A 19,583-nucleotide genomic window follows, 5' to 3' on the forward strand; every position below is an offset into this window, starting at 1 on the left:
TCATAATAACAATGTTTACAAAATCTACTTTTATTGATGCACATTTCTCTATGTAGGAAATATATTGCAACTGCAGGCACGTACACAGGTGCGATTATGATGTATATGTGGCCAACCATTGTAGTGATGCTTATTTTTGTAATTAGCGTATGTTTATTAATGTTCAATTTTGAAATGATCACGTGCGCACTATCTTAGACGTTTGAATATCTATGATGATCAGGTAAATTTAGTATCACTATTTTACGGAATAATGTTAATTTGGTACAATTTGAATGGCATATCGGTATTTGAAGATAATTGATAAAACAGCCATTGATAATTGATAAGAAATTCTATTGAGATAGCGTGGCATTGTTTCACATTCCATGGTTATATGCATATATATATATATATATATATATATATATATATATATATATACAGCAGAATCTATTTAGTATGACATCGAAGGGACACGACATATACGCCATTATAAGCGGAAAGCGGGCGTCACAGAAAGCGTTAAAAATATGTACATAAAAAATGTATTTTATTAAAATAACAAAGTAACATATCGCATACATGGAAACACATTGCATATATATTAAATGACAAAAATAATGCTTGTAATTAGTGCATAATGCACATAACAAATGCATTTTTAAATGTAAGTACATAATTTAACTCACATAATTTGTAGAAATAGGCTCTAATAATACTGAGTATAATTATTTCCATATTTTCGGGCTGATGAAGAATCTTCCCATATTTTTCTGAATCTTTCTTCTCGTTTAGCGAAGAATTTGCTTGTCGGTCATTATAACAGGACATAATTTTCAAAAAATGCATCATAATAAGTGACTTGTCACTGTGAAGGAAGACTTTTATAGGTTTTTTGTAAAGAATTTTATATGCAAAACAATCTGTTAGTGTAAATACGTAATACGAAGTCGTACAAAGCGGATTCTACTGTATATATATGTAGATATGTATATATATATATATATATATATATATATATATATATATATATATATTGTAACTATGATCTGTGGATAGCATTTATTGCTACTATATTCTTGCTGTATGTAAACATACAACTCGTTTACTAAAAACTCAAGGTAAAGCAATAAAATGAACTACTTAGCTGGCCCTGTTTTATTTATGAAAACTATTTTGATATATTTCTCAATTGGCATCTGATTTAAATTGTTGAATTTTAAAATAACTTTTTTGGATTTTTTTTTTATTCGTGTTGTAGATTAAATTACAGTATGTCACTAGAAATTTTTTAACATAGTGTTATTTAAACTGTTAAATTTCATAATTTTTGATATTCTCCGTATTTGCCATCTATTTTGTAATAGAATATTTTATCAATAATTTTATCCTAATTATGAACGTGAAACCATGATAAGTAGTCGTTAACGAGATGCAAAACATGCCAATTGTACAATGAATAATAGAAATAAAGTAAAAATGTGATATCACTTAATATTATGCTATGGTGGTATGTAGTGCCTAGGCCATAAAACCACGAGGTTTTGGCTTCAAATCTCGCGCTGCGTGCTACCTTGATATCTTATGCAGCATTAATATCTTTTTTCACTTGAAAATATAGGTCAAGAACCTCCGAAAAATGTGAAAATTGTCCTGTCCATTGGACATGAAAAATGTCCTGTCAATAAATCTCAATAAATGAAAACGATACTATTGGGCCTATTCTCGGTTAGCATAACCGTATTCAACAATTATCCGTGGTAAGATAACATGTTTCAATGACAGTATATTGAATATTGGTAAGACTTCTTAGTGCATCTATTTAACCCTCCGTCGGTCGGAGTGGTCTGGCCAGACTTTTTTCGACTTCAATTTAAATAAAAATATTTTTAGTAATCCTATCGACTTGAAATTTCTTGACTTTTCCTAAAATTTCATTAGCTGTCGATCAATGAAAAAATCAGGACAAAAAAATGTACGGAAGGATAATTATAAGGGTATTAACTTTTTTATACTTCGAACGGTCGAAGTGGTCTGCCTAGACCACCCATACATTTTGAATGAAATATGACGCGTTTTGATATATGTAAACCAGTCTTTAGCTTATTTCTGGTATTTTCTATTCAAACTGCGTTTTATATATTCCTTGATATGTGTTGTAACATGAATGTTAGTATTTACACGACGCGGGTTTCTTGAAAACCTATCAAACTTATTGGTCATTGCAAACATTGAAAATCGGGTGAATAATGCGAAACATTATCAACAATTTTTCTACCCATACTGCGTTCGAAACCTGTTGCCGTAAGTTAGCAATTCAATTGAAATTATATTTTCACTTTGAGTTTTATAGCTCATATCAAAGGCGACGAACCTCATTTTGTTTTCAGTTGAATTTCAAATTCATTTCGAAGGCGTCGAAGAAGATTAATCATTGTTTTTCATTGATATAAAACAGAAAAATAAACAAAAAAGCAATGATTTTTTTAAATTGTATGTTTTTTTTGAAATATTTTTATTAGAGGCAAGCTCAACACATGCAAAAGACGGTAAGAAAAAGAAAAAATCAAAACTAAATATTTACTACTAATAATTTATATATAATAATTCATATATAAGTTCATATATAAAACACCAAAAACTAATTTATCCCATATAAATGCATGTAAAATGAATGGTGGTCCAGCCAGACCACTCCGACCGTTTGAAGGTAAATAAATATCCGACCGACGGAGGGTTAAATTTGATAAAGCACGTTTACTTCATGTTGGCTCTTATTGTGTTGGTAGTCACAAAACTGCCAAAAGTTAAATTTTTGATACTGTCAACTGCAAGAACATGAACTAACTAGCAGAAATGTAAAAATAACATTAGGTTGACTTCACGTTTATTTTATTTGCCAGTAGCCCCTATTATTTTAAACATGCTTAATGCATGTTGCCCATGGACTGCTAGTCGAGTGCAAAATAAGTAGTATAAAGATGGAAGGGTATATGACGTCACTTGCTGAACGACCGTTGCCGACAATCGTGGAACTCTCCCGATTGATTAAATATCATATGTCATATACTTTATTAACTTCCCGAAGGAAAAGTTTGTTTTCAACAAAAAATCCGATTAAATAATTTTATGTTTTCTCGACGTTCCAAGCAATCCTGAATCGTGCTAATTAGTTTTTGGTAAAGATTGTAGATACCATAGTCTTATAGATCATACTAAAATATTATGGCATTACGACAACTCGTTCAACTTTAAAAATTCGTCAAAATTTACACAAATTAGTATCGTTTTTTGGCATTTGTCAAATTTCGATCGACGTTTTCTCAAAAACGCCTGAACCGATTTCAGATATTTAAAAGTCATTTGATGTATCTCAATGAGGACTAACGTTTGTTAATTTTGTGCGACGATCTGCCGATCCGTTTCTTTGTAATTTGAAAAACAGCGTTAAACATTTCGTCCACATTTAAACTCAATACTACCGAATCGATTTAAAAAAATCAATAACTATTCGAAAGATATTAGTTGGAAATGATACTGATCAGTTTTAGGTGAAAATCTATCGAGCCGTTTTCTTGTAATTAACTGTTGAAAAAAAATTTAAGCCTTTTTATGAAACTTTTTTGGCGATATTATATATTAGGTTGTCAAATATCTCCCTTCCGCTTTTTTGCTCTTGGTTTATAATACAAAAAGGCGGAAGGGAGATATTTGACAACCTTATATCATGGTCTTATAGAAATATTAAGGCCATACGACAAGTAGTTTAATTTTAAAATTTCATCAAAGTTCCAGAAAATGAGTAGTTCTTTTGACGTTTGTTAAAATTAAAATTAGACGATTTACTTGGTATAACGATAGACTACTTGATCTTAATGAACATACTAAATCATTAAAGTTCTATGGAGACTGGTTCAATTATAAAAATGATTGATTTTTGAAATTTTGCTTTTAGAAAATACTTCAAGTTAACGTATTCGTTCTTTTTCAATTATGTGTATAAATGCACTCGGAATACATTTAATCACTCATAATTTAATTTATTTTTTATTGATTACGTCGATTATTTACACATATCGGGAAATTCATGTAACTTGCCTCGAAGCAAAATACCAATACTAGTTTTAATAGGCAATTGTGATCACTGATAATTTTTTCAAAAAATGATATTTATCTGTGATAATTTTTTTTTAATAATATAATGTCAGTTATTAATATCATTTCTTACAAAATTATCAGTCATCACAATTGCCATTATATGATTAAAATGAAACATATGACATATGATATTTAATCAAGCGGGAGATCCACGATTGTCGGCAACGCTCGTCCAGCAAGTGACGTCATAGTCCTTTATATCTTTGTACACTTTATACAATGGAAAATATATGAGCACTAGCAGTTCGTGTATAAAGTCTATGTTGCCTTATAACATCAGACATGTAACCGAGGATAGGTGTTGTACTGATAGTAACATTTTGAACGAAATAAGTGTGACATTGCCGCAAGATCTGTAACCGAGAATATAGGCATATATATATATATATATATATATATATATATATATATATATATATATATATATATATATTCTTAATATCTTTGCATTTGAATATTTCAACATATTTCGAGAATAATTCACGTTTTGTGAATAAAACGAACAAAATTTTCAGTGATTTATCCTGCACTATCAAGGAATTGCTGACGACCGAGCATTCATACATCGAAGATCTCGATTTCATTTGTAGAACGTATATGAAAGAAGTTGAAACTGGGGATGGTGTGCCAGAGAATTTGCAGGGAAAAGGCGCAATAATTTTTGGCAACATTGATAAACTTAAAGATTTTCATAAAAATGAGATGTATCCAGCCTTATTAAAATGCAACGAAGATCCTGAGTCAATCTGCAAAGTCTTCACTAGTCTTGTAAGTCTTATAATACTTTATCCTATAAAACTTATAGCTCGCATAATTTTTATCTCACATTCTAATTTCTCCGCTAATTTTACCAAAAATTTTTAGCTTTTTCCATGAGGGTGGTGCGTAATTCTCAATTCCACAACGTTGTCAAGACAAACAATATCAATATTTATGACATATGCTAGGCTGTTCTATTGAAATAACATATTCAGAACAGAAGTGCAAACATTATCTTGAAAGTCACATAATAATTCATTAATACTAAAAAACTTCTTTAAACATATGTTTCTTTTTTTGTGTAAAACAAAAGTTTTGTCCATAGAGGATTAATTTCAAAACAAAGCTTTTAATCAAAAAAAAAGTTGGAAAACTCGTAGTAGTAGCAATATAAGAAAAATTTTAAACATTTATGTATTTACGAACAATTTTTTACATTTATATATGATTAGTACTTTTAATTATGCAATAGCAATTACGACATAAATGTATTGTTTCCAGATTGATAAATTGTACTGCTACACAGAATACGCATTGAACAAACCACATTCTGAAAAATTAATGAAAGAAGGAGCGCAATTTTTCGAGGTTTGCAAACAAATATATAAATATTCTTATATCTAATCATAATACACATAATCAATAAATTTTATCTTGCTTAGAAAACAAGAGTCGCAATACCTGATGTCTTAGGCTTAAACAGCTTTTTATTGAAACCTTTACAAAGGCTTGTAAAATATAGGCAGCTGATAGAGAGAATAGGAAAAAATTTAAAGAAATTGGAAATAGATGGTAAGTGAATTTTTTATTTATATTTCAAATATTGAATATAAACACATTTAACAATATCTTATTTAAAATTAATTTAATTAAACAAAAAACGGTCTTTTGATTACAAAAATTGACTTATACAATAAAGGACATATAACTCAAAATTTACTCCATTTTGAATCCGAATGATTTTTTTTTTTTGGGTTGTTGATTATTTTTTGCGGAATGTGAACACTTTGTGTGGAGTATTGTAGATATTAAAATGAAGTTCATTTACCATACATAATAATTCACATACACAAGATACAAAAATATTATATTACATGAAAATGGTATCAGTGCTGCAAATATTCATATCGATAATGTATCAAGATAAGTGTTGCTTATTGAATATTATTGGACAATATTATTTCTTTCAACTTGTTCTCCTAATTATACACACACATATATATATACAAGTATATTTATATATATATATATATATGTATGTATGTATGTATGTATGTATGTATATACTTTAAAACGTAAAACTAATTAATGGATAAAAATGTTATTCATTAGGTGCAAATACAAACGTTATTGCAACGTTATACAAACATTTATGTGATTATTTTATAAGACACATATTTATTGTATATATTAGTCATTGCCACTTTTTTTGATTAAATGAATTTGCAGTCACTTTTATTAAAATTGTATGTAAAACGCTATTTATAATGTGAATAATTAATGCTTTCTTATAATTAATTCCTTGATTGAACTTATTCCACTACATTTCTAGATGAGTTAATTAAATATTATTAATCGCAGATAAAGACATACAAATGAAATATTTTGAGTGAATAATTTTTAAATTCGTATATAATGTGTATATACATATAAATATATATATATATATATATATATATATATATATATATTTGTGTGTATTTTTATCAGTACTTTTATTTTTAAATTAACAAATATCTTCTGATACTTTTTATTGATAAATGAAATTCATATATTTCCGAAAACTATCTCAACTCAAATTAATACTCGAAATGAAAACCAAAGTTTTTATAAATATTATTTTTAAATAATTGAATAGTAATCAGAAAATAAAATAAATATTTTGAATTAAACTTGCAAACGTTGCGAGTATTGGTTTTACGCATCTTCAGCGCAAATAATTAAAAAAAAGAAATAGCAAACAATAAACAACCGAAGTGTTTAATTAACTTATAAGTAAAAATAAATAAATAGATCTAAAAATAGACAAATGTAGTACTAACTACTGAAGACAAACGGTGAACTAAATGTTAAACTTGAAACTAACATTTTTTACTTAATAGTTTTTCATAAATCACCATTTTTTATTCCTAGTTATCTTTTTTCTAACTCTGATTTTTACACACAGCAATTATTTGTGGTTGTTTGTTATTTTGTTCTTTTATATTATTTGAACATATTTATTTAAAGTATTATATACAATATTATCTTCAAATATTATTATACTCGTACAATACAGTCTATTATTACATATAATTAATGATATTAAACCAACACTCAACATATGCAAGTTTTTGTGAAAATGTTCTTAAACCTTAAATTGGAGTGTTCCACGGTGCAAAGGTTAAGCTCAGGGACTCGTGCGAATGAGGTTGTGAGTTTGAACCCTGCTCTGGACAACCTGATCGTACTGTAGCGATGATCATTTTCAGAAATGACAAAAAAAGAAAACTAAATAAAATCACAAAATTTATTTTTGTGTTTTAACCAGTTCCCTGTTGCGCTCTTATTGACTTGCATACAGAAATGAAAAGGAGCACATATTGCCCTCCTATATTTAATGTTATTGATAGCGGTGCATCAGTGTCCACAATGCACCGCTATCAATAACATTAATTATAGGAGGGCAATATGTGCTTCTTCTATTTTTCGTTTGTTAATATAATAGTATTTTATTATTTTACACAAATTTCGTGTTAAATTAATTTTACATCATAATTAATTTTTTCTGTTGTTTTTCCTGGTTTGATTACTGAATGATGACACACATCAAGTGTCGAAACGTTTAGGAATAAATGATTTTGTTATTTAATCTTTTTTTAATTCGACGATTCGGCTGCAAAAATATTACAAATATATGTCAACGTCGATAAAACTATCATATATATATATATATATATATATATATATATATATATATATATATATATATATATATATATATACATAGCTGGGCACCGTTAATCAAATAGTTAACTTCGTTAATCGTTAATCCGCTACAAAAAAGTTAACTTCGTTAAACGTTAAAGCGTTACATTTCGGAAGAATTAACGCAAGTTAACGTTAATCGTTAATCCGTTAATATGTGTAAAATTACATTTTTATATCGTTGCGTTAGTGAACTTAAAAAACTTATTAGTTTAGGTTCTGGAAGTTAACAGGTTATGAATAAAACAAAATACTTGTATAATTCAAATGTGTAATTTAACCCCTCGCGCGTTTTATGCACACTTCCGTGTGTATAAGGAAAATAGCACAATTATCACATACCGTGATAACGCTATTGGTCAACTTTCCGTTTTTATGATTGCATATTGTTTTCACAAAAATTTTTTTCTAAATAAAGGGAAAGAGTTTTTTTTAACTTCCTGTAGGGCAAGTTATAGTAATCGCAAAAAAATCGAAAATGAAAATTTTTACATTTTTCGACGTTTCAAAGGTTTCTGAATATTTTGGCATACCTTAGAAAAAATGGATGTATGTGTGTGTGTATGTATGTGTATTCGGATACAAATTTTCGTCGACGATTTCGGGAACACGGATCAACCGATTTGAATAATTCAAAAAACATTCGATTCGTATCAATAAGAAGACGTGCTGATTAGTTTTTGGCAAAGGCAGGTCTAGCCGTTCCGAAGTTATGGGGCAAAATTGAGCCAAAAACGGTAACTCAGGTTTTAAGAGAACGGAGCGTCCGATTTTAATAATTCAAAAAACATTTTACTTGTATTAACAATTATGAAGAACTGATCAATTTTTCATGGAGTTAGGTCTAGCGGTTTCGGAGATCTAATGAAAAAAGTAAAAAAAAAATGCCATTTGGCCGTCAAAATGATCATTAGACATATGCACATCAAATTATCAGATATTTTATAAAGATTTTAACAATAAGTATAAATTTTATTTACATTCCTATGGGTTCCGTACCAATGTTTATCCTTTAGACAGCGACGCGGCGCTTACGCGCTTTATATTTTGTCTCTATGCAGTCCTAAAGCAGTAAAATTGCTTTGAAAAAAAGTTCAGATCTTCCAAAATATGTCAAAATAAAGAAAACATTTTTTTTTTCAAAAAAAAATTAATTTTTTGTCCAATAGTTTATAGTTTCTCAAAAATCTTATTTTTTCGAAGTAAATTTTTTTCAAAAATGTTAATCGTTTTTAAAAAAACAATAATTTTAGGTACGGAAAGTACCAGCAATTTGCCTTAAGGAACGATGCCTTAATTGCCTTAAGACAGAATTCCATTTACCGCTAGTTTTTGCGAAAAATAGGAAACGCGCGTCGGGTTAATCGTCGGGCATAAGGTGCATATTCCCCTTCATGAACATTAACATGTTGAAGTTCTCGTCTGAAAGCGAGGCTCGTTTTAGTGTCAAAATGTCTTTAACCGTGGAAAACAAACGTTCAACTGCAGCGCTTGAGGGTATAGCAGTATTGTATTTAATAAATAGATTTATGAATATCTGTTTCCCGAAGAATGCAGCATCGTTGAACGAGTCTTTTGATTTCATATCCAGCCACATTTTAACGAGAATTTGCGCTTTATTCTTTAAAGAGTTTGTAGCTCTTTGGTTTTTCTATAGACTGAGTGACAGAATTGAAAAAGTCTTCCTTCTCGTCATCATCGTTGTTACTCGCATTGCTCCCTCCGCCACTTAAACTATCTCTGTCCTTCGAATTTTGCGCTGATTCTTGCCGTAAGGCATCTTCTACCTTTTTTTCCGTGCATTTTCTTACTGCATTCCTCTCTACTGCTGTCATACGTTTCCAGCCACATTAACCGAAACTTTGGGTGAAATTCCGCGGCAAGTTGGCACTGTTCATCATTCAGGAGTAGTCCAAATCTTTTCTCTATGCCGTTTAATAAGGCATTGGCTAAAGCTGTGCCGTGCGGTAAATAGTAGGCATTGGATTAACGATTAACGGACTTCTCGTATTTTAACGGAAGTTAACGTGTCCGTTAACATTTTTCAAAGTTAACTTAAAAGTTAATCCGTTAATAAAAATGTTAACTTCGTTAATTAACGATTAACGGATTAACGAGTTAATGCCCAGCTATGTATATATATATATATATATATATATATATATAATATTACCAATAAATTTAATGCATTTTTAGATAAGATCATACAGCCTTTGTTTAAATTATGTAATTAATTCCATCGAATTACATTATATACGTAATTGCTGCATTCGTCATACACCTGACGTGATTCATAAATGTTCGATGTTCACTGGAATATTTTTTCCTAACTAGACCTCCAGCTAAGTCGATTTGATAGTTTGTCTCGCATGTGTTTATATTATAACACGCTCGCATATGTGCTCAGAAGAAATCTAGCCATAAAAATTAGTTACAAACATAGGAGCCCATTAAAATAAATATTAGTTACGAGCACTTTAAATTGTTACGTAAAATTTGGAGTTTTTAATGTAAAACAGGTGCGTATCGACCGAGGATCGAAACTATTTGATAGCCACAAATTGATTTCTTGTATAAATAATAATTAATAATTAATAAATATAATAATAATTAATAAATATATTTTTCTCTTCCCTTTTTGTTAAGTATTTGTTTTTTATAAAAAAAATGTAATTGATTATCACTATTTATATGGTATTATAATGCATAATAAATCGAATGTAATTCATAATTGCTTGAAAATAATTTTATTAGATTCTTAAATAAATTATCTCGAATTTAATAATCAAAATAATTGAATATATATATCGTATATATATATATATATATATATATATATATATATATATATATATATATATATATATGCAAGAATTATTACGCATTTTTTAGATAAGACATGTAGTCATTATCAAAATTGTCTAATTAATTTCACCGAATTTTTCAATATTCGCAATATTACATTATAAAGGTTTTACTAAACCATTTTTCTTCACTTTATCACCCATAACTGTCTCCATGTCAAGTGAACACATTGTAGGTAAAAATAAGAAAAAAATTATAATAAATTATTGACAAGAAATATTACTTCTAGTTTAAGTTACACGTAAAGGGTAAAATCTAGTTTTCGTATAAATAACTGGCGTTTTTTGGCATCAAGCCTTGAGACAAATTGCTGGAAATTGTCGTACCTAAAATTGGAATTTTGAAAAAAAAATTCAAATTTTTCTTAAAACTTTGAAAATCTTAGATTTTTGAGAATTTTGAAAATTTTGAAATAATTGTTTGAAAAAAAATAGAATTTTGACCTTTTTTCAAAGCAATTGCGCTGCGTTAGCTGCGTGAAGACAAAATATGGAAGCGCGTTAGCGCTTCGTAGTAGTTTAACGGATATACATTCGTACGGAGTCCATAAAACGTAAACAAAAATTGTTCTTATTATTGAAATCTTCATAAAATATCTGATAATTTGATGTGCTTAAGTCTAATGATAATTTTTACCGCCAAATGGCATTTTTTTACATTTTGTTCATTGGATTTTCGAAACCGCTAGACCTGCCTTCCCAAAAATTTTACCGGTTTTTCATTTTGTTAATACAAATTAGATGCTTTTTGAATCATTGAAATCGGATGTTCTGTTATCTCAAAAACTGAATTACCGTTTCGGCCTTTTTTGTTCCGTGTCTTCGAAACGGCTGGATCTTTGTCCAAAATTAATAACCACGTCTCCCTGTCAATACGAATCGAATGTTTTTCGAATTATATAAATCGGTTGCTCTGTGTTCTCGAAATCGTCGAAAAAAGTGTATATTCACATACGACACATACACCACACCAATATTCATTTTTTTAGAGTATGCCAAAATATTCAGAAGGGTTTGAATTGTAAAGATTTTCACTTTCGATGGTTTTGTGATTACTATATTTTACCCTAAGGAAAGTTAATAATTAATAGATATGAAATTAATTTTTTATACATTGAGAGTTCAAGAGATGTGTGAGATGTGTATTGTTTTAAGTCTTTGTGGATTTTTTTTTTTTTATTTTGATATTAAAAGTAATCAGAACTGTTAATAGTTTTATAGTGTTATCGTGATAACTTCCTAACAACTTGGCTTTCTTGTTTTTAGAAAACATCCCAACGGTTGGTCTAATCTATGTTTGATAAATTTTATTATGTATTTATGAACAATGTTTCTAGCAGTGCTGACAAAATAAGTTTTTTTGTAACAGTTTGTTAATGATAATTGTTATCAAGATTTTTGACGAAAAACATTAAACATCTTGTGACAATCAAAGGTTGCTTGAAGTATCTGATTTTTATCTGCATTAGTACTCTAAACATGTTTTTTTATTTTATCTTTTTTTATTATTTTGAACAGTAATCAGAATTTAAGAGCCTGAGATCTTGGACTAATTTGACTTAATATTGCGTCGATTTTACAGATAGCAACCCAAACAGTTGTCTCTCTTTGTGATAAATTTTATTATTACAATTTCTGTAGTAGGGCGAATATTTTATTGATGCATCAATGCCGTATAATAGTTATTTTTACTTGGAGACATGTTGCTACCTATATTTCCAAGAGAAAACTGATGTCACTACTGCTTGACTTCTCTTGAGGCCGGATCGAACCCGGGACCTCTGATTCTGGTCTACTCCTTCTAGCCACTTACCCACGAGTGAACCCTTTGTCGAATATTAAAAACCAAAAAAATTTAGATTTATTGATTGTGTGTTGGGGTCTAAAATATAAAATCCAACTTTCACCTGTCCTATTGAGGAATATGTTATTCGCATATTATGCATTCCTAAAATTGTGTTCCCTAGTTTGACAATAAAACCAATATCGACATGGTCATACATTTGACATAGACACACATCTCCACAGTGTTTCCTCGGTCGTTCTCTCATATCCTCATTAATTTTTGGAATGACGATGCGTCGCGGGAATATTAATATGCTGCTCACAATGCATTTTGTATTTGTATACGACGACATTTCACAAAATACGATTCACACTTTGACGTTTATTTCGTTCATTAGTTACGAATAGATGCACGTTTGTGTGGTGAATTTGTAATCGACTGTAACGACTATATTATTTTATGATAGCGGCGTCCAATTTTAGTACACGAAGGGAACTTTCTCTCGCAACCCTTCTTGTTTTTTTTTTTAAATCTATTGGCCTCCGCTTTACAGCATTCATCATATATATACTATCTCTACTTAAATCCTAATCTTCTATTCAATTTTCTTACTTCAATTCCATTCAATTTTCATTCTTCTTATTGTTTCTCAATATGTTCTTCTCATCTTCTAAACTAAACTTTTTTTTTCTTCTTACTTCTAATACATTTTTTTCTTGTATTCTACAAATTAACAATTCTTAACCTACTTTAATATTTTATATTTTTAATTCTGGTATTGCTGGAGATTCGAGCCGAATTCCTCCAGCGTGTGAGTCGAGAACGCTACTGAGTGAGCTATTCCCGCCACTCTTGAATTTTTTGCATGTTTGTTTTATCAATCAGAAGTTTGGTATTCTCATTATTACTATTTTCGTATAGTATTAGGATCATTTTTACTAATAATTATTAGAAGGCAAGTCGATTGCTGTTTTTGATAAATTTTAATTAGAGGGCAACCTAACCACCGATTGTCGTTTTTTAAAAAATTCGACGAAAAATAAATTTGCTTTCTGCTGTAGATAGGAGAATTATATCTTGTTTTTTTCTTTTTCTTTTTCATATACTTTAGGTCTAGTTTGCGCCTAATTTTGTCATGTATCATAAATAGATTTTTGTTACTTATTTTTAACTTTCCGAAGGATAGATTTGTATTTGCGAGAAAATCCAATTGTATTCCATAAGTATGTTTGTGTTTTTATGTTAGTCAAAATTTGACTTTTTGTCGAGGTTTTCTCGAAAACGGTTCCACCTATTTCAAAAATTTTAAATCCATTTGATACAGTTCGATAAGAATTGCGTAGATTAGTTAGGCGCGACGACAATTCCAAACGTTTCTTTGTAATTATAAGATAACTTTAAAACTTTACGTTTTAGCCAAAAAGCCCAAACCGAAATGAAATGTTCCAAAACTGTTCGAGAGATTCCAGTTTGGAATCGTGCTGATCGTCAATTTTGGTGAAGATCGTTCAGGTCGTTCCTTCGTAAATTTCTGTTGACGATTTTATTGAATTTTTACATGATTATATAGATCTAATCTAAAATAACATCACAAATTAATATATACCTACAAATCGTAGTTTAATTATAAAAATTCATTGAAGGTTGGAATAATGGTCCTCACGTTTGCTACATGTAACGTGTGTAATATCAAATGAAAATCGCATTGGTTACTTTTTAAGGAAAAATCTAAATAAACAGTTGAAAATTTTATCGTCACAATTTTAGAAGTTGTTAAATCGATTTTTATACATATCGGGTCGTTAGTGCCACTTGGTTTGGATTGAAATTCATCTTACACTTATTAGGGGGAATACGGACAAAATGTGGCTCAATTTAAAAATTGGCTGGTTTTAGTAACGTTTCTGCGACTGTATAACACGAAGCAAGCTATAATCCCAATCGTGTCAGATATTGAGTGTCATTGTCACAGTGAATCATGAATCATGTTAAGGCTGATTAGCTTTTAACTTTCACCCAAACTACTTTTAAAGACGTGCATTTGCAAAACTTTTTTTTCGATCTGAGCCCGGCAAAGGTTGGTCACATTGTAGGATTTGTACCTTTGGGCTCATGCGGTATGTTTTGATGTCCCAAAGAGGACCCAAGAAATTATTTGCGAACTGTCTTCTTGAAAATTTGTGTCTTATTAGGTCCTCACCTTATGTCATTTCGTACTATATGGACAAAAAATATGTTATTGAAGTTTCTACTTAATTGAGAATATTTCTGGTAGTCAATGATGCTAAGATGAGTAAAAACAATTGAGACTGAATATCATTTAAAAACTAATTTTATTTATTTTAAATTATTTTATTTAATGACTATAAGATGTTGTGATCAATATCTACTTAACTTCAAATACTTTTATGCATACTTTGAGGCTTTCAAAAAAAATTCTGAATATGTGCGTTATAAATCGAGTAGAAAAATGAAAAATTGAAGGATTTAAAAATTGGCAGAAATATATATATATATATATATATATATATATATATATATATATATATATAGATATTTAACTAAATCGCCAATGCTTACGAATACAGATAATCTATAATTTGTGTCAGGATCACGTGCAAAATTGGATGGTAATTGTATACCCGTAATTCAAAATCTATTGTATGTGCGTAAACTCAAATTAGATAATATGCAATACATAATATACATCCATTGTTTATGGATATGACGTTATGAATAACTGCGTAGTAGCAGAGCTAGTGAGAATTAACCGAAAATATAAACATTAAGTTTTTTTTGTAGAACCAACTTAATGTAAATTTAGCTATTTCTTGTCGATTATATATATTTTTTATTTTTTTAAATAACCAATCAAGGTACAGTTTGATCTTACAAGTCAATTTTGTAAAATGAACAGAACAGAAAAATTTATTTAAACAAGAAAAAAATAGGTTTCTCTGTAGAGAAAGAAAACAGTCTTTGGCGCAACACAAAAAATATCAATTATTAGTTCATTAAATATCAATCTTGTTGAATATGGAATTATTTATTTTCAACTGTTATTTTTGGGATGGAATAAAAAATAAAGATTGTGGAAAGAAGTGTAACATAGAGGCTAATTCTGCCGTACAATGTACCAATGTTACGTAGGACTATGTTATGTAGCATTGTTACTAACAAACACAAAATGTTACTAAATACTGTCATAATGTCATGATTATTTCCATTTAACATAGAAAAATCAACATCACTCGTATGTTATTAAGCCATATCACAAAGATGCAGTTATGATGACATTGCGCGTTGACATTTGTGCGTTTTCTAGATTAAGTTTTCTATGTAAAACGCTTGACTGCACAGCCACCACATAACATTTTGACAGTATTTAGTACCATTTTGTATGAGAAGTGCTATGCAACATTGGTCTACTTTACGGCAGAGTCTCCCCCATAGTCTTTTATGTCGCACTTTGCAATAACATGATAAGATAAGAATGTTTTCTTCCTAAATTGTGATTTGAATTTTAAGTAAAATATATGTTCGAAGCTTTATTGTCAGAAATATTAAGACGTACTTGATTATACAATTTCAGATTTCTATTTAGTAGCTTAGTTTTTTTTTATTTTGGCTTACGAATTTATAATTGTTTCATCAGAAAACATATCGTTGATAAAGCAAAATTATCTTATCAAAATATGTACTTTGTAATATGATAATAATGTTTCACTTATTAGACCAAGAGCCAGTGAACCTTTTGAATAACGGTGTTCCTGTAAGGCTGAAAATTTTTGTACAGGTGATTCTTAACGTGCTAAGTACGGAAACGACGGTCTGGCAGGTTTTAGCCCTGCACATCATGGTCGTCCAGGCGTTTGAAAGTGTAAAAAATACCCGAAAATTAAACTTGTTCCTGTAAGGTTCAAATTTTTATACGATGTAATTCACTCATTGAGAAGTTCGAAAATCAATCTGCCAGACCATTTCGACCTGCACAAGTACCTGCCAGACGAGCCGGAAAGTGAGCAAAAAATGCCCCAAAATAAACTTTGTCCTGTAAAGCTGGAATTTACATATGTGTTTATCTAAGCAATTCGAAAAAGGTCTGTGCAATTGCCAGACCATTCTGGCTAGCATAAGCCCTTGCCAGACGAGGGCAAAAATGCTATGGCGGGAGGACGAGTAATAGGCGTTGCGTGAAAACTTAGCATATATTCAAACTATATTATGAGAAATTACAATTTATATAAAATATTACAAATTTAAAAAGGTCTCCGCTATGGCGGGAGGACGAGTAATAGGCGTAACTTAAAGTACAAAACTTAGCATATATTCAAACTATATTATAAGAAATTACAAATTATGGTCAAAATAAATTTAATTAGTTACAATGAAATATATATCATCATGAATTAATCATCATTATCAGATATATCGCTAATTAATACTTCAATTCAGGCTTCTATTGAGTAGCTATTGAATTTTATGAAAATAGGTGAAAATTGGAAAAAAACATTCATTTCTGAATGTTCAACGGAGGGTAAGAGATTTGAAGAAAAAATTTCACAGGTAAAAATTATGAATTTCTTCTTCAGAAAAAAAGAAGAAACCTATTAAAGCTAATAATAAAATTCACGAAATTCGTGTCCAACGTGATTTGGTTGGTCGCCTATTAGCGCGATAAATCCAATAAAATATTGATCTTGAAAAAATATTATCATATCCCATTACAATTGTTAGCTTCCCGAAAAAGTTGTTTTTCATCAAAAAATCTGATTCGTTAATTTTATGTTTTCTCGACGTTTCAAGCCATTCTGAATCGAATGAGACCAAATTTGGAAAAAGTATGTATGTGTGAACAGATTTTTTTCCGTAAGTAAATCGACGTTTTCTCAAAAACGACTGGACCGATTTAAAAATTCATCAAAATTTGCAAAAAATAATATCGCTTTTTTTGGCATTTATCAAAATTAGACCTTTTATCGACGTTTGCTCAAAAACGCGTGAACCCATTTCAGAAATTCAAAAGCCATTTGATGTACCTCGATGAGGACTATCGTTTGTCTGTTTAGTGCGACGATCTGCCGTTTCTTTGTAATTTGGAGAAATTGTTAAACTTTTCGTCCACATTTAAGCTCATACCACCGAATTGATTTTAAAAAATCAAAAAACTGTTCGAAAGATATTAGTTGGGAATGATACTGATTAGTTTTAGGTGAAAATCTACCGAGCCGTTTTCTTGTAATTAACTGTTGAAAACAAAATTTAAGCCGATTTTCATGGAATTTTTTTGGGGGATATATATATCATGGTCTTATAGAATTTAGTGAGATAGCACCGCATTACGACAAGTAGTTTAATTTTAAAAATTCATCAAAGTTTGAGAAAATAAGTAGTTAATTTCACATTTGTTAAAATTAAACTTAGACAATTTACTTGGTATAACGCCAGAGTACTTGGTCTTAATGAACATACTGAACCATTGAAATCTTACGAAAACTGGTTCTTTGCTTTTAGAAAATACCCCGAGTTAACGTCGTGTTCGTTCGTTTTCAATTATCTGCAATAAATCCACTCGTAATACTTTTAATCACTCATAAATTAATTTATTTTTTATTGATTAAGTCGGGAAGTTTATGTAACTTGCCTCAAGGCAAAATACGAATACCAACTAGTTTTAATGTCACTTTGCCACGCAGATGGAACTATCTATGAAACCGCGAAATCAGCAATGATTGAAGTCTTACAAGCAACTGATAACGAAACTAAATATAACTGATTACGAAACAATTTGGTATGATGCTGTTGTTTTCGATGGATTTTATTTACTGCATTCAATGAAAAATATACCAAAAACATTTGGTAATATTTCAAAAAAATAATGGCAGCACATGCCGCACGAGTAGATATAGTTCTCAAATAGTCATTTAAAAGTACCAACAATTCTTAAACCTCAAAATACTGGCTGGATATTGATTGAAAAAATATTTGATTTCAATTGGTTTGTGGGAGATACCGTTCCTTCTTCAATTTTTGAAATAATATCACAACATCCTTTTCGTATTGCTGAGGAGGATGCAAACGGAGCTGATCAACACATAGGCGGTAATGTTATAATTTTTAAATTTGTAATATTTTATATAAATTGTAATTTCTCATAATATAGTTTGAATATATGCTAAGTTTTTACGCAACGCCTATTACTCGTCTGGCAAGGGCTTATGCTGGCCAGAATGGTCTGGCAATTGCACAGACCTTTTTCGAATTGCTTAGATAAACACATATGTAAATTCCAGCTTTACAGGACAAAGTTTATTTTGGGGCATTTTTTGCTCACTTTCCGGCTCGTCTGGCAGGTACTTGTGCAGGTCGAAATGGTCTGGCAGATTGATTTTCGAACTTCTCAATGAGTGAATTACATCGTATAAAAATTTGAACCTTACAGGAACAAGTTTAATTTTCGGGTATTTTTTACACTTTCAAACGCCTGGACGACCATGATGTGCAGGGCTAAAACCTGCCAGACCGTCGTTTCCGTACTTAGCACGTTAAGAATCACCTGTACAAAAATTTTCAGCCTTACAGGAACACCGTTATTCAAAAGGTTCACTGGCTCTCAGTCTATATACAAATACCTTAAGCTTATATTATTTTTCAAAAAATTACAATTCCTATAAAATTGTAAAATTCAAAATGTATATAGGGTAGGGCGGGGCTAGTTGAGCATAGGGGCAAGTTGTGCAATCGAAATATCTCGAAAACTATTCACCATCCGTTTAGGCATTATATGGAGGAAAGATAGAGGTTTGGGATAAATAGACATCCCGCGATCGCTAGTAGCCGCTGGACAAATGAGTGAGGCTCACGGGCGTTTTGTTTATTTTGAGACCAAAAAGTAAAAAAGTCATTCATCACGAGTTTTCGTCTGGTTTAGTCAAATGTTATTTATTTTTAACCAGGTAAAACTTATTCTTCCATATAATTATAGTACTTTTAATATGCACAGAGATTCTGGGTATAATTCTCACGGTTTTTTTAAAAACTCACTTTTATTTTGAAATTCCGAGTTG

The 19,583-nt window shown here is 29.9% G+C and overlaps 1 protein-coding gene across 5 annotated transcripts in view; it reads left to right on the plus strand.

The window, feature by feature from the left end:
* LOC113377471 (puratrophin-1-like) overlaps positions 1–19,583 on the plus strand; it is a 39,491-nt gene that overhangs the window by 1,297 nt on the left and 18,611 nt on the right. For 4 of the 5 annotated variants that reach the window (XM_026617801.1, XM_026617803.1, XM_026617802.1 and 1 more), the window contains exons 2-4: positions 4,656–4,908; positions 5,401–5,487; positions 5,562–5,691. In XM_026617801.1, the coding sequence (XP_026473586.1) occupies positions 4,656–4,908; positions 5,401–5,487; positions 5,562–5,691 (470 nt within the window). Of the gene's footprint in view, positions 1–98; positions 224–4,655; positions 4,909–5,400; positions 5,488–5,561; positions 5,692–19,583 lie in introns of those variants that run through there. The other variant, XM_026617805.1, reaches the window with a different exon arrangement.

This window comes from Ctenocephalides felis, unplaced genomic scaffold (genome assembly GCF_003426905.1).
Source record: "Ctenocephalides felis isolate EL2017-DRISC unplaced genomic scaffold, ASM342690v1 CF-g0.4_SCAFFOLD_01886, whole genome shotgun sequence".
Lineage (NCBI taxonomy): Eukaryota > Metazoa > Arthropoda > Insecta > Siphonaptera > Pulicidae > Ctenocephalides > Ctenocephalides felis.